Raw genomic sequence first — 14,443 nt, 5'->3', positions numbered from 1 at the left:
GGCATGAAAAGGTTACATAATAATGCTAAAGAATGGTTTCTGAACTCCTAAATGCAAGAAGTATTTCCACCTTTATTCTCCCCATAGATTGCAGTACTGGGAGAGACAGTCCAACAGGTGTGCAGAAACTGAAAACGGGCACTCACCAGCCAGAAGTCCTCTGGCAAGTCGACGATTGGTTGTAGTGACAGTCACTGCCTGCAATGGCTTCTCCACCAGCGGCTAGTGCAGCAGAAAAAAAGGTGGATGGGGTTGGCCAGAGATGGATGTGCTTAGGGTGACTGGGGGATGCACTGATCCAGCCTATTCCCTTGGCAATCTCTATCCCCACCCCTCTCCGGGGATTAAAATTGCTCCCACAGGGTAGACCTCCACCCCCAAAAGGCAGATTGCAGCAGCAAGGACCTGGTTCAGCTCCAATTAAAGTCAATAGAAAGATTCCCGTTCACTTTAATGAGAGTCAGGTTGGTCCCTAAATGAGCGGTACAGCACGTTGTTGTTTCATTCCAGCAAGAGCTGATTTAGATTGTAGTAGATGCCAGTGGGGGGCTGGAATTTGCATCTGTAGAACAATTTCCACTGCTGCAAATATGGTGTGCATTAATTCTGGTATTATTCTGTCTCTTCCCCTTGGTACTGGAAAATATAGATTGCAAGACAGGATAAAAAGAATACATCGCTCACATACAAGGAGCAGACCAGCTGTTGCTGGACCACTGTGTTGCTAGTTGCCTAGCAACGCTTCACCTCTCTGCCTGAAAAAAATATTTTGGCGAGGGAATACATTATGAAAATATAAATCAGAAGATTTGTTTATGGTAAAATAAAGACTGACCATGATAGTGCTCTAACCATTTGTTTTGACCACCTGTTGCATCTTGTCAGCTACCATGATTATAAGCTGTTTGGGATAGGGGCTGTCTTTTTCACTTCATGTCTGAATGGCACCAACCAACAGCCCTGATTGGGGCCTCTAGGAGTTACTGAAACATATGTGATGCTCTGTATAATGGAGAAATATAATTTACACATTTACCCTGAGGAAAGCTGGAGTAAGAATTTGGGTACTAGAGACACAAGTCAGGAGAAAGAGTGAGAAAAGGAGGAAGAAAGAAAGACAGGAAGAGGAAAGAAAAAGTGAGAGTAGAATTATTGTCAAGTGTGCGTGTAAGACTCACCACTTATCCATTTAGCCTCTGGGTCATGAATTTTGAAATCAGCACTGAACAGATCTTCCACTGTTATCTTTTTCTTTTGAGATAGGCTGTTATCTTCAACTGTAAAATATTCAGAAGGAAATAGGCGTTATTCCTAATTTGAAATGTATCTGCAAATGCAACAGTTGTGAATGGCATATAACTCCCCATGCTGAGCTCTTCCACATTTCAGAATAGATGGGAGAACACCATGGCCTGAATTCTCAGTCATGTTAAGGCCCCTGTAGGCAGGCTGAGTGGTATAATGGGACCTTAATGTAAAGTCAAATTTGGCCCAATATTCTGAAATTCATATATATTGTGTATTAGGAGCAAATGCCTGGTCCCAATGACTACAAAAGGACCAAAGTCTGATCCAAAGTATGTGTTTCTTCTGAACAAAACTTGGTTTTTTTTAAATGTATTCGTCACAGCAATACAAATTATTGAAGAGATTGTTCTAACACCACTGGTTAAATTATGCCATAAGTTAAACATTCAAACAGTGGGAAAAGAAAAACAAAACACAAATCTAGATTGAGAAAGGTGGTTAGGCACCTAAAGATATAGATTGGTTCTTGGTGGGATTTACAAATTATTTCAAGGGGAGTTAGGTACTAAACTGGGCTTTTGCAAATCCCACTAGGTGATTCTTCGCATCTTTAGGCTCCTTTATAAATCTTCCCCCTACTCAGGTACATTTATAATAAAAAGACAAAACTTCATTTGCAATAACTGTGAAAACAAAGCTGCTCTCTGGATTACTTGCACATAATTTTGAGACTCTGGAAGACTTCTTAGTAGATGGCAGAAGGATAGGCTCAGCATCATTCACCCATACTGTGTCTCCTGATGATGCTACTTCTATTGCCCTTCCTTCCCCACCCCCAAAAAATGCTTCCTACATATCTTGGATGCTATCATCACAAACTCTCATGCACTAGGACAGGACTCCCACTATACATCTTCACATAATAGGAGGAGAATCAATTTCAACATCAAAAGGGTAGAAATCTTGGTACAGAAGACCACAAAACAGTAGCAACTGCTCTATGGCAGAAGGACTTAAAAAGAATCCTTTGAGTCTGGAACTCATCCAATGGTACACTGAGATACAATAATAGGGAGACAAGGGAATTCAAACATAAATGCGAGCAAGTCTTTCATTGTCTGGCACTAATTTCACACAATGAAATGTCAAATCTTCATGTATCTTCAGGTATGAACTAACTTCACTTTTTTAAAACAAAGATTGCTTTGATGTGTAATTCTTCAGGTCAGGTGTCTGAGGCACCAGCTGATTGCCTGAACACAACTGGCTGGGGTTGGGCCAAACACTGTCTTTTCAGAAGCCAGCCTCATTGCTGTGGAACAGGGATGGGGGAGGAGACAAAGAGGAGAATAGCAGAAGCAAAAAGAAAACTGGTTCCTGTACTATTTATTCTCTTATGGTGCCCCATCCCCACCTTTGTAATGTAGTGTTGAACACATATTGAAGGTGCTTATGCAGTGAAACTTAAATACAGGGCACCTAACTGGTGCACTATACAACAGAGGGATTTTGTACCAGCTGCTAGAAAACAGAACTAGTGGGGGCATTCTACTGAAGAGGCAGAACTTCTCGAGGGCATTAAGATGCTATCTACTCAGCACTCTTCAGCAAGAACCACAATATTTTCATGATTTCCCTTCTGCTCTGAATTCTGAGTCTCTTGCCCATCTTTAGAATTTGCTGAGACATACTTTGGCTAGCCTGAGACTGGTACGGATAAAGCAATCTAGCGCCTTTTTTGGGGTGGGGGGGGAGCCAGAAGTGACATCAAGATTCCCAGACATTGCTGACATTTTTTTAAAAAGTCTTCTGATTCCAGTGTGTAATGCAATATGGCATGTAGGATTCAAGTAGTTAAGTGAGTGTCTCCTCTGTGGGCCCTATTAAAAACTGAACCAATACGGCATTAGAGGTCTGGTGACAATCCAAAGCAAGTGCAGAGAAGATCAACAGCTTGTGATTCTTAAAGGAAAGTTAATATTATCTGGGGTATAATTAATGTCTGCAGTGTTTAATAAGCACTCAGGAGTCAGGATGGTTAGAGGGAAGGTACAGCGCTGTTATTAGCTTGGCACTGGACATATGAAGTTCACACCAGGCATGGTAGACACTCCCATACTAACATGACATCTCATTTGTATAGTCATTTCCATGCCACATCTGCACAAACTATTTCATGAATACATGATAAAGAATCTCAGGCCAACGGATGAAGAGCATATACAATATCAGTGGATCCTAGATTAGGTACATAGCTGGGTGGAAAATGGAAAATTATTGCTTTTTATAGAAAAACTAAACAATTTTTTAGCTGGAAACCCCCTTTTTGTCCTGCAGTTCTGGGGCAAAAAAACTGAATAATTTTCAATCAGCCCTTAGTATGCATATTTATTCCTCAAATGCACAAATAAAGCCACATTTTGGAGGTCACTAGAGCAGGTCTATCTACTTCTACAACATCACAGTAGGATCTGATTGCCTGAGGTGTGCTGGTATCATGTGGCCCTAATTTTCTTTACTACTGTTTAATATTATCTTGCTATGAATTTATATACAGTGGAAACAGGCTCCTTGAAGCCAATTAAGGGAGGACAAAATGGCTTTTTACTTCACTACTCTGCAGCTACTGAGCAACCCAGAGCTACTTAGTAATAACTGTGAAACATGTTTTGTTTCACTAGCAGGTGTTCAGCCATCTTGTACCAGGTTATAACATGTTCTTTCAGTTTTCCTATTTTCAAACTATGATGGAGTCTTTAATTGTTTTACTTGATTTGGCCTCACTCGCTACAGGAACTGAAATAGCCTAACGCAAATCCTCTGTCAAACCCCTCTATGCAATAATATTTTTCCATGCTCTTCACATTTTTATTAAACCAACAATATAGATTCTGAGGAACTCAAGGAAACAGATCTCTTCAATGAGTGATAAACAGCAGGGTGCTAATACTTAGTACCTGGTGGCAGCAAACTGGGTAACCAGAGTAGGTGGGGGAGGAACAGTAGAGCTGCCAAAGCCTAAATAGCATGGTGAGCCACCAGTTGAGGGGGAAACTATTTACTGGGAAAATCCACTATGGAACAAACATTTGGATATATACGTTGGGTCCCTAGTCTTCCAGCACAGTCATAAGGACAGACACTCCCTTGTTTCAACATTGGAGCCTGGGGATGGGGATTGGGTAGAGGGCATGATCCTTCCCTATCCACACAGGCCAGGGACAACTGCACTCAGACAAGCACCGGGACCACTCTCTCTATATAGGGCCTGGGCAATCCTAACACTCCAAAGGAGTGGAGGATTAGGCGGCACTATTGTTCCCATCTCACACACACAGAGCAGCCTTGCTGTGGCAGTCTCTCCTTGAGCTCCACACCAACACGCTAATGGGTACAACGTAGCCCACAACATGCTGTGGAGAACATTAACCTCAGTTAGTGTTGGCCTATGTACTTTCAGGTTGGAGACTAATCAAGGACCCTGTTCTGTGTTTTGAGCAGCTGGAATAAGGTGCCTTGAGCCAACACCACACACTCACAAAGCAATACAAACAAAGCTTCCCCTGACCAAGCAGGGCCCAAAGGTCTTTCCCCTTATATCTTCCTACACTGCTCCAGAGCCAGCCACAGGAACCCCCCTGCTTCCCACAGCTCCACCACCAACCACGTTCTCTCAGCCCTTTATAGGAAACACGTGACTCCTCCTCAGCTGGGTCTGATTATTGAAAAAGGCAGACTGGGCCCAGACTCCCTAGCCCTTAAAGACTCCCTGTTACACCTTACCACAGCTAGAGCTGTAAAACCCAGATTTGTGCAGCTAGAAAAATAGGATTTCTGGTGCCTTGCTGGTACACGGAAACTGATATCCCAGCAGGATACGGTGGCTTTAAGCCACCTTTGCATGCCTCATATTCTGGAAAGGTTACTCTAACTTATGCTCAGGTCCCCTCTGGGCAATTACAACAACAGGAAATTCAATAATAGAAATTCAGAAAATAAAATGGAAAACACATATGAGGGGTTTTTTTGCCACTGTTTTAGAACAGCCTGTGTGATGCTAGGCACACTGTGTCATGCTCGTGGCTCACCGACTGTGCAGCTACTGGTAGTGCTCAGTGAGCTAATGCTTTACAGTGACTGCCTTTCAGACTATCTCTGTGCCTGTGACATCTGCTAAAAATTTAATAGGGAATTGGATGCACTTACTTATACAGTTATAGGTCAGACTTGAAAGGAACAATCTTGAAGTGTATCTCCAGAAAATGTTTAAGACTAAGGGTACCTCTACACAGCAGCTGGGAGGTTTCCTAGCATGGATAGACAGACATGTGTTAGCTTTGCTTGAGCTAGCATGCTAAAAATAGCAGCAAAGCCGGGGTAGCACAGGCGATGGCTCGGACTAGCTGTCTAAGTATGTATATGGGGGTGGGGTCTGGGCAGGTTTGTCTCTGAGTTGCCCCCCACACAATCCCCAGCTATGCTGCTATTTTTAGCACTCTAGCTTGAGCACAGCTGGTGGTGTCTTGCACTGGGTAGCATGCTTCCAGTTGCAGTGTAGACGTACCCTAAGAGGAAACATGCATAAAGTCATTGCTTAGCTTTGCTTTCTGAATACAGAGCCTGATCCTGAAGATCTTCCTTAGGCAAAACACCCACTGAAGACAATGAGAACTTTGATTGAGAAAGCACTGCAGGATTGGACCAACTGATAGCAAGTCTCTCCTACTTTGTTTTGATTTACATATTAGTTTCTATCACCCTTTTGTGAGAAGGGAGCTAAATATTGTTGTTAAAGTATCAATCCTACAACCCTGGACTCAAGCAAAGTTTGGGGGGGTTCATTGATGTGAATGGGCAGCAGGCACTAGCCTGCATTTCAAAGCAGGTTGGAACAGCTGCACTCACAGAAACCTGTATTTGAAGCCACAAACTACTATGGGTTTTGTGGGCAATTTTGCACAAGCAGATACTCACTATCAAATATCTGCTAAGACAAGCAGATACGGGACTTGAAAATGCTGCCCCTGCAAGTCTAAAGGAATATAAATCACTGAAATTTCACAATTTTAGTAGGGTTTTGTAAAATAAGAAATAAAAAAGCAGTTGAAAATTAAGCACTGCTGTTACTAATTAGACTTTCTAATGCATGTAGTGAACTCTGCCCATAATTTATGGGCTAGCTTAAAACAGGGAGAGTGACCTGTTTCTTAAACATTTGAACCAGCATAAATCTCAGCCTAACCAGAAATTGAACCCAGAGTTAAAACCTTTTTTAAAGGTTTTGATCAATTTGGAAGAGAAATTTAAAAAGGCATATAAAACCCTCTTCCTCAATTACTGGGCTCCAGCCACCTAACCTCCCCCTTCTCCACACCTCCCACTTACCCTTCTTTCTGAAGAGCATGCCCTGACTCTGACCCTGCGTGAAAACCCCACCATCATGTGCTAGGCATGGATACAATTAATCACTGCTGCTTTGCTTAAAGCTGTATTGTAATCCTTCATTCTGCAGTGGGTTCCCAAAGTGCCTCAGACTCTACCTACCTGCATCATGCTCATGATTGATTCCTGAAGATCTATACACTGCAAGCCTGGGGGAAACACTGTAGAGAGGGCCATTGGAGCAGTGGCTCAAAGCAATGGACTAAACTGAGAGCTGGTTCCAGGTCAGTGATAGATGTATTAAAGGTAGGTATGAGGGAAGAGTAACTGGACAAAGAAAGGAAGAGGTTTTCAGCAGCAGGCCAATAGGAACAGGACTATGGTATTATAGGGGTGGCAATTGTAGGATTGAGTCTGGAACACTATTATTTCCAGGAAAATTTCCCTACATTTTATTTGCTCTGTGTGTTCTTATAGTTATATCATATATGTACATCCCAAGAGAGAAAAAGTATATATGTATGCACACATGTGCTTATACACACACACTATTATGTAAAAATAAGAGCTTACTCATCATATCTGTTCCCTACATGTCTTTTGAGTCACAGCAGATTACTTCAATGACAAGTTGTTCACCAACTATTAGCTCTGAAGATGCAGTGCAGGAAAATTTCTGCCTACCTAGATGATGCAAGCTGAGTCAGCAGAAAATCTAAAAAAAATAGCTCACTGTGCACTGAACAGACAGATTCATCTCAATGGGGTGTTAACTTTGAAACCTAATTATGAAGTTTAAACAGTAACCTTAACTACTTTGCTGTGGATCATTTTAGCACAAACATCCAGCTAACATGCTTATCCCACAATGCCAAACTGACAGCTACATCTTTTCAGGTGTCAAACGCTGCAACTGCCCCCTACCCCAGCTAGCCAAACCTCCAGCTTCTGTCTGATAAATCCTACAATGCAGTGGTGTGTTTCCAATACTAGGACCCAGATCGTCAGTCCACTGATCTTGGCATAGCTATACTTAAGTCAATACTGCCATGTACATTTACACCAGCTGAAGACCTAGTTCAAAATTCTGCAGCACACTTAAAATGTAGAGAGCTGAATCAAATAAATTGAATATGGTTTCAAGTTAAATAGCAGAAGGGATAATGTAGTGGTTGTCTAATTCATTTTCATATTGAGTGTAATAGAAACCTGCATTTCTTGATTTATCTGAGGCTGACACAGAATCTCTGGGATTGTAGACTCCAGCCATCTTGCCACAGAAGGTAGGTCAAACTTACTAAGGAGTACATGAAGCACTGGTACCTGCACAAAATTTGGTGCAATGTTGCTCCCACAGCTTGCATTTGCATACCCTATGTTCTTCTCTTTCCTGTTGCTTCCCTTTGTCTCCTTTCCCTGTTTTGGCTCTGGGCTTCTTATCATGTTGCTTGGTAGGCCTGCAACCATCCATCTGTTCTTGTTCACAGAGAACCTTCTCTTTTCCTCCATCAAACCCATCTCTTCAGGGAAACCTTCCACCCTCCATCTTTAGCAACCACTAAACCTTCCTGTTACTGAATTGTTGTGCTATGTCTTGTCTTACATTTGTTTCTCTTGTCTTGTGTGGATTGCCAGCTCTTCAGGGCAGGGAAAGCATCTTACCTCTATTCTGTAAATAGCCGTGGAAATTTACAAGCCATAGAAATATGTAATAATCAATAAACATAATGATGTCACATTAAAATTCAAGCCTATGGCCTCTGCCTGGTACTTGGCAGTTATCGTAAGAGAAGTAATTTACAAAGGCTAGGCATACAGAATACAGCTGAAAGATGAAGTTTAAAGATCACCCATTGGGAAGTATAAATTATTTACTCCACGACAAAGCTGTGTAGTGCACGGTTGTGTTTTATATTCTTAGAAAAATAAAGAGCTGGGATCTGATCCAAACCCCACTGAAGTCAAATGGATCCTTCTATCAACTGAAAAGGGCTTTGGATCAGGACTCTAGAGAGCCCTGATATAAAATAATGTTCTGGACAGTGTTCTGCACCCAATGTTAAAGGAAGCTAAAGAATAGGAAACTATTTGATCTCTACTTTGCATTCACTTTATCATGTCTCTGCCCTTGGAAGTGCAAACTTACAAAAGAAAAACAGAACGCAAGCGAGTTAAAGGTTTAAATACCTGGTGTCAGGAGTATAACAGAGGTGACAATCAGGGAGCAGATAACCAGAATAACAAGTAAAGCAATTGCAATTCCTTTCCAGTTTCTTTGTGGAGGATTACTCCCCACCAGCTCCTAGAAATAACAAAGGACAGGGAATATTAAGTAAAGGCATCAGAACAAGGAAACAAACAACAAAATCCAAACAGCAGTGCACTTTTTCCACCCATCACAATAGGGTGACCGTCCCAATATTTAGGCGTTTGTCCCGCGTCCCGACCGATCTTTGGTCGGGACTCAATTAGTCCCGATATTTCGTGGCACTCCTTTTTTTTTGCTCCGCAGGTGACCCCCCCGCCATGTGTCCCGATATTTTCTTCCTCTCATCTGGTCACCCTAATTCACACAGTACCATATATCGCTGTGAACATAGTGGCACAAACAGCCACTCAGACTACAGTTTATTTCATAGTATTATATTCTGGTGTTTATTTCATTCACTCTCGATCAAAGTATAGGACCAATAAATATGATGGGCCACATCCATATCTGAGATGATTCCTCTTGGGTAACTGTGTATATCCATGGGAGGAGCAGCCAGAGTGCTTTGAAGGGAGAGAGGAAAGGGTATCCCCTGTACTGTCACCCTTGTTACACTTGTGGAAAAGGGGTAGCACACTCCTCCCTCCTCACCCTGCCTTACCAGCACAGCTCGTCAGCCTCTGTCTGCTGTGACAGCAATGCCCAGGCATACTTCCTCGGGGCTAGTCAGCGCTCACAGCTATGCTAGGGTCCTCTCCCCAAACCCCTGCGCTTGCAGAGGGAGGGAGGTCATAACATTGCTTCTTCCTTTGTGGGAGTATTTGGTGTGGGTGCCCCCTCCCCCAGGGCACAGGTTTTGGAGCAGCCATCATCTGGCACTCACTGAATAGGACTTCATAAATATGTGTAGTCATCGTATCTAAAATGGAAAAAAGTTAGTTCAAAAGGGCTGTGTGATGCACATTCCTTTAAAATGGCCAAGAGCCAGAGTCACAGGTGGGTGTGAATGAGTCCAAGAAGTCTAGAGGGAGCTACAGTCATGTAAACACCACCTTCTTGCAACGCCCCAACATATTGCACCAGCTTAGCCTCATGTAGACCAAGACTCGCTTAGACTCACTCCCACTTACCACCGTGTAACAACTCACTCCCTTCCCCTCACTGAGTGTAAGGTGTTTTAATGTGACTCTCAGGAAGTCTCGCACCAAAACACCAGAGAGGAGTACAGAAAGAAAGGCAATATACAGGAGGGTGTAAGTAGATAGAAGATAAACTAGGCCACCCCCTTCCTTGACTTACACCTTTTTCTTGCTCCTCAGAACATACTGCATCAACGTAGACCTCCTTCTGTTCACTGACACATCGGATGTGAGTCTTACGCATCAGCTCTGACCCTGGCACCAAACATTCAAAAAGCCACACTGCTATTTACCGATAAGCTGGACATTATTGAGGTTTTACCGTATAGTTCTGTTTCTGATCTCTCTGGCATTTCTGACTGAGAGTTTTATGAAGTACTGCATACACATTCATCATCATCATCACTGCCATAACCACATAAGTCATTGGGACACCATCATTGATGAGCAATCAACCTATTGTCTCCACCCCTGACAATTGTGTGTCAGAGCTTGAGTCTCCGCAAAGTCCATTCCTGTCCACTTTTTTATGTCATCAATCCATCTCTTCTTCTGTCTACCTCTTCTTCTCTTCCCCTGTACTGGCCCTTGGAGGATGATCTTGGATAGGCCAAATGGTCTTTGTTACATGACCATACCACTTCAGCTTGAACTTCTTCACAGTCATCAGGAGGTCTGCATATGACCCAGCGCATTGGGTGATGATGTTGCTGACCTCTTCATTAGCGATGTGGTCAAAGTCGGAGATGCCCAGGATTTTACGGAAGTATCTCATCTCTACTACCTGTATTTTCCATTCAAATTCTGCCATAAGGGTCCATGTCTCGCACGCATACAGAATAATGGAGATGACCAATGTGTGCAGCAGTTTCAGTTTGGATTCCAGGGAGATGTTCTTATTCCTCCAAATTGGCTTTAGCTTTGCCACTGCTGCTGTTTGTGCAGTTCTTGCCCGAATTTCTGCTTTGGATCCTTCATCAGTGATGATTGCCCCCAAATACTTGAACTTTTTACTGTCTCCAGCTCTTGTCCACTGACAGTGATATGTGAGCCGATCCCATCACGTTTGTTTGTCATCAGCTTGGTTTTTTTCTGCACTGATTTCCATGCCGTATTTTGTGGAGGTTTCATCCAATCATTTCACAAGGTTGGCAAGTTCATCTTCACTGCCTGCCAGGCCATCAATGTCATCAGCAAACCGAAGATTTGAGATTGTTCGCCCCCAATGCTGACTGTGCATATGTGATCTGCTAGGGCATCATCATTATGTGCTCCACGTAGATGTTGAACAGTGTGGAGGAAAGAAGGCAGCCTTGCTGGACTCCAACAGTGGCGCAAAACCACCCTCCTATTGTGCCATTGACGAGAACAGCACTGCTGGCCTTGGCATACAGCTGTTTAATGGTCGAATAAGCTGACGACCATCATTGTACTTCTTCATGGTTGCCCAGAGAACTTTGTGCCATACCCTGTCAAACGCCTTCTTGAAGTCAACAAAGATGTGGTAGCTGTCCTGGTGTTGTAAGTACTTCTCACATAGAACATGAAGGTTGAAAATCTGTTCTGTGGTACTTCCAGCATGAAAGCCAGCCTGTTCTTCAGCAATGAATTCTCTGCTTGTGGCTTCAATCTGTTCAATATGACTTTCAACATCACTTCACTAGGATGGCTAATTAAGCTTGTAGTCCAGTAATTTTGACACAATTGCAGGTTGCCTTTCTTTGGCAGAGTGATGATTAGTGACTGTGTCCATGTGGAGGGCCTCTCACTAGTCTGTCAGCTCTTGTTGCAGAACTTGGTGAGTACATCTATTATATTTCTCCTCGGAATTTCATAAATTCGGCTGGGATGTTGTCAATACCTGTAGCCTTTCTTTTCTTGAATGATTTCACAGCTGTGTCCACTTCTTCACGCAGTACTGGAAAGTCATTGTCCTCTGTTGAATCTGGGCTGTCTAAGACACTAGGATCTCCATTTGTCTGGTGGTTGCATAGATCAGAGCAGTAGTTTGTCCACCTATTGATGATGTCCCTTTCTTCTATAAGACTATTCCCTTCTTTGTCTTGAACTGTGTTAGCTTTGGTCCATCTTTCCTTCATCAGATATTTTTCAACCTGGGAGGCTCATTTGCTATTTTTATTATTGATACACTCTTCAGTTTTAGAGCATTGTTTTTCAATCCATATCTCCTTGGCCACTTTCATTCCTTTCTTGATTTTTCTGCCAATTGCTCTGTATTTATTAACACCCTAAGTGCTGTTCTTGTCTCTCTTAAGTTCTCTTCTACTGTCACACATTTGTAGTATTTTATTTGTGACCCATGGTTTTGTCTTCTTACGATGTTTCTCAAGGATGTCCATTGCTGCCTCATTCATTACAGAGTCAAAATTGTTGGTTATTGTTTCTACGTCTTCCTCTAGAGCAAGCAGCGGGGCAAATTTTCAGCCAATCATTGCTTTAACCATTTAATATCACAGTGGAACAAGTCTATGCCCCTACAACAGACTATGACGATGAGCAAATTGAAGATTTTTACAATCAGCTCCAAGACATCATCGATAAGGTACCCAAGAAAGATATCCTGATTGTACAAGGAGATTGGAATGCTAAAGTGGGTACTGACGCACAGGCAGACTGGCGAGATTATTGTGGCCCTTTCTGTAATGCGGTAACCAATGAGAGAGGATTGAGACTTCTGGAGTTTGCCAGCTATAACAATCTGGTTCTTGCAAACACATTAGGCGCACATAAAGCATCCAGACAATCAATATGGCACGCACCTAATGGTCTACATCACAGCCAGATCGACTACCTCATGGTGATGCTAAATTTTTGGCTGTGGCTAAGGAAAATCGTCCGGCCAAAGTTCACTAGGACCAAGTTTGACTTAGAAACACTCAGAGACCGAAACAAACACATTCACAGGATCTTAAATATTATTTATTGCACCTTCTCCCTGCCTTATTTTCCTAGCTTCCACTGGATTTCCCTTAGCACTGAAACATCCAATGGACTCTGCTTTCTGACCAGGTTGAATTATCACTCAGCAAATCTGGGCTCACAGCTAGAGCAGCACTAAAACCTTCACATTTAGACACTCTATTAATTTGGGATTTTGCCTGCTTTGAAAAATTATGGATGATGATGGGGAGAAGTAGCTTTGCACTGGTTCTTGTTTTAGGTGCCCCCTTTTTTTTTTTTTTTGACAGCAAAAGTGTTTTGTCCAAATTAAGCGCATGTGGAGTTCAAAAGAGTAATCCCATTTGCTGTGATGTGGAGGGTTTTTTTGTACAAAGAATGTCACCCCAACGGTAAGTAAAGTGGGACATTTGTGAAAATCTCACTCCCTTTGATCTTAGAGAAATGCTGGGGATAATGCTATATGTCAGTGGCTCTCAACTTTTTCCACCTCATGACCCCCACGTCACAACCAAATAAAATTTTGGAACCCTCCTTTAATGTGGTTTGGGATCAAGGCATACAAAAGGTCTTGAACTCAGGCTGAGAACCCATGCTGTATGCCAGTAAGCATCTGAAAGTGACGTCTGTATTTCAGCTGTTTATTCTGTTTCTTGGCTTTGTACTTGAAAGAAAAATATAATTAGAAAGAGCAAATAATTTTGTTTTATCATTGATATGAGAAGAAGAATCTGAAAAGTAGGTCAGGAGCTTTGAGAAATGCAAGACTGACAGCAACTAAATAGAGAGGATAGAAATGCCCTGACATTATCCAGTGCCTTCCATTTGAGCATCTTTCAAACATTAATTAATTTAGCCCCCACCACCCTTGTGAGTCAGGGTTGCATTGCAATCCCCATATTTCAGGTGATAAACCCAGGACCCAGAGAGATTTTGTGATTTTCCCCAAGGAAGTCAGAGGAACAGCCAGGAAAAGAATCTAGGACATGCCACCTATCCATAGGACCACTCTTCCTTACCTGTAAAAGGGCCCAGCAAGAGCAGAAGGAACAGAGGGATATATGGAAAGAAAGCATCCGAATTGCACAGTGCTTCAACCTGAGGGCAGCCAAAGCCTAACCAAATAGTTCTTTCTCTTCAATAGGCAAAGGTGGAAGAAGGATGGAGCAAGGGTTTGATCTACTCCCCACTTCCTCCCTTGAAAAGCACTGCTACAAACATGGCAAAAGCACTAACAAGAGAGAGCTGAGGCCGGCAACAGCAGTAATTGTTAAAGATACTCTTTTAGGTGCAGTGTCTTCTACTTCTCCCACTAACCAGACAAAGGCAATATCTAATCCTTGTGACTTCAGAGCAAAATTATGTAGTTTCATTCCATCAAGCATACCACGCTCTCTAGTAACATTCTGTGCATTACACAAAGTATACTAATCAATCATTAGGTCAATGACATTGGTAGCTTCTGCCCACTGGAGCTGGGAGTGGGAATGGGCAATGAAATATTAAAAGATGAGTTTCAAAAAAAACCTGACTTGGTCTTAGCTCC

At 42.5% G+C, this 14,443-nt stretch overlaps 1 protein-coding gene across 5 annotated transcripts in view; it reads right to left on the bottom strand.

The window, feature by feature from the left end:
• Positions 1–14,443, bottom strand: part of DPP6 (dipeptidyl peptidase like 6) — a 784,761-nt gene that overhangs the window by 267,384 nt on the left and 502,934 nt on the right. For all 5 annotated transcript variants that reach the window (XM_034759984.1, XM_034759986.1, XM_034759987.1 and 2 more), the window contains 2 exons: positions 8,818–8,932; positions 1,179–1,277 (listed from right to left, as the gene is read on the bottom strand). In XM_034759984.1, the coding sequence (XP_034615875.1) occupies positions 1,179–1,277; positions 8,818–8,932 (214 nt within the window). The remainder of the gene's footprint in view (positions 1–1,178; positions 1,278–8,817; positions 8,933–14,443) is intronic.

Source organism: Trachemys scripta, chromosome 2 (assembly GCF_013100865.1).
Source record: "Trachemys scripta elegans isolate TJP31775 chromosome 2, CAS_Tse_1.0, whole genome shotgun sequence".
NCBI lineage: Eukaryota > Metazoa > Chordata > Testudines > Emydidae > Trachemys > Trachemys scripta.
Note: the sequence above shows the minus strand (reverse complement) of the source record. Positions and strands in the feature narration are given on the sequence as shown.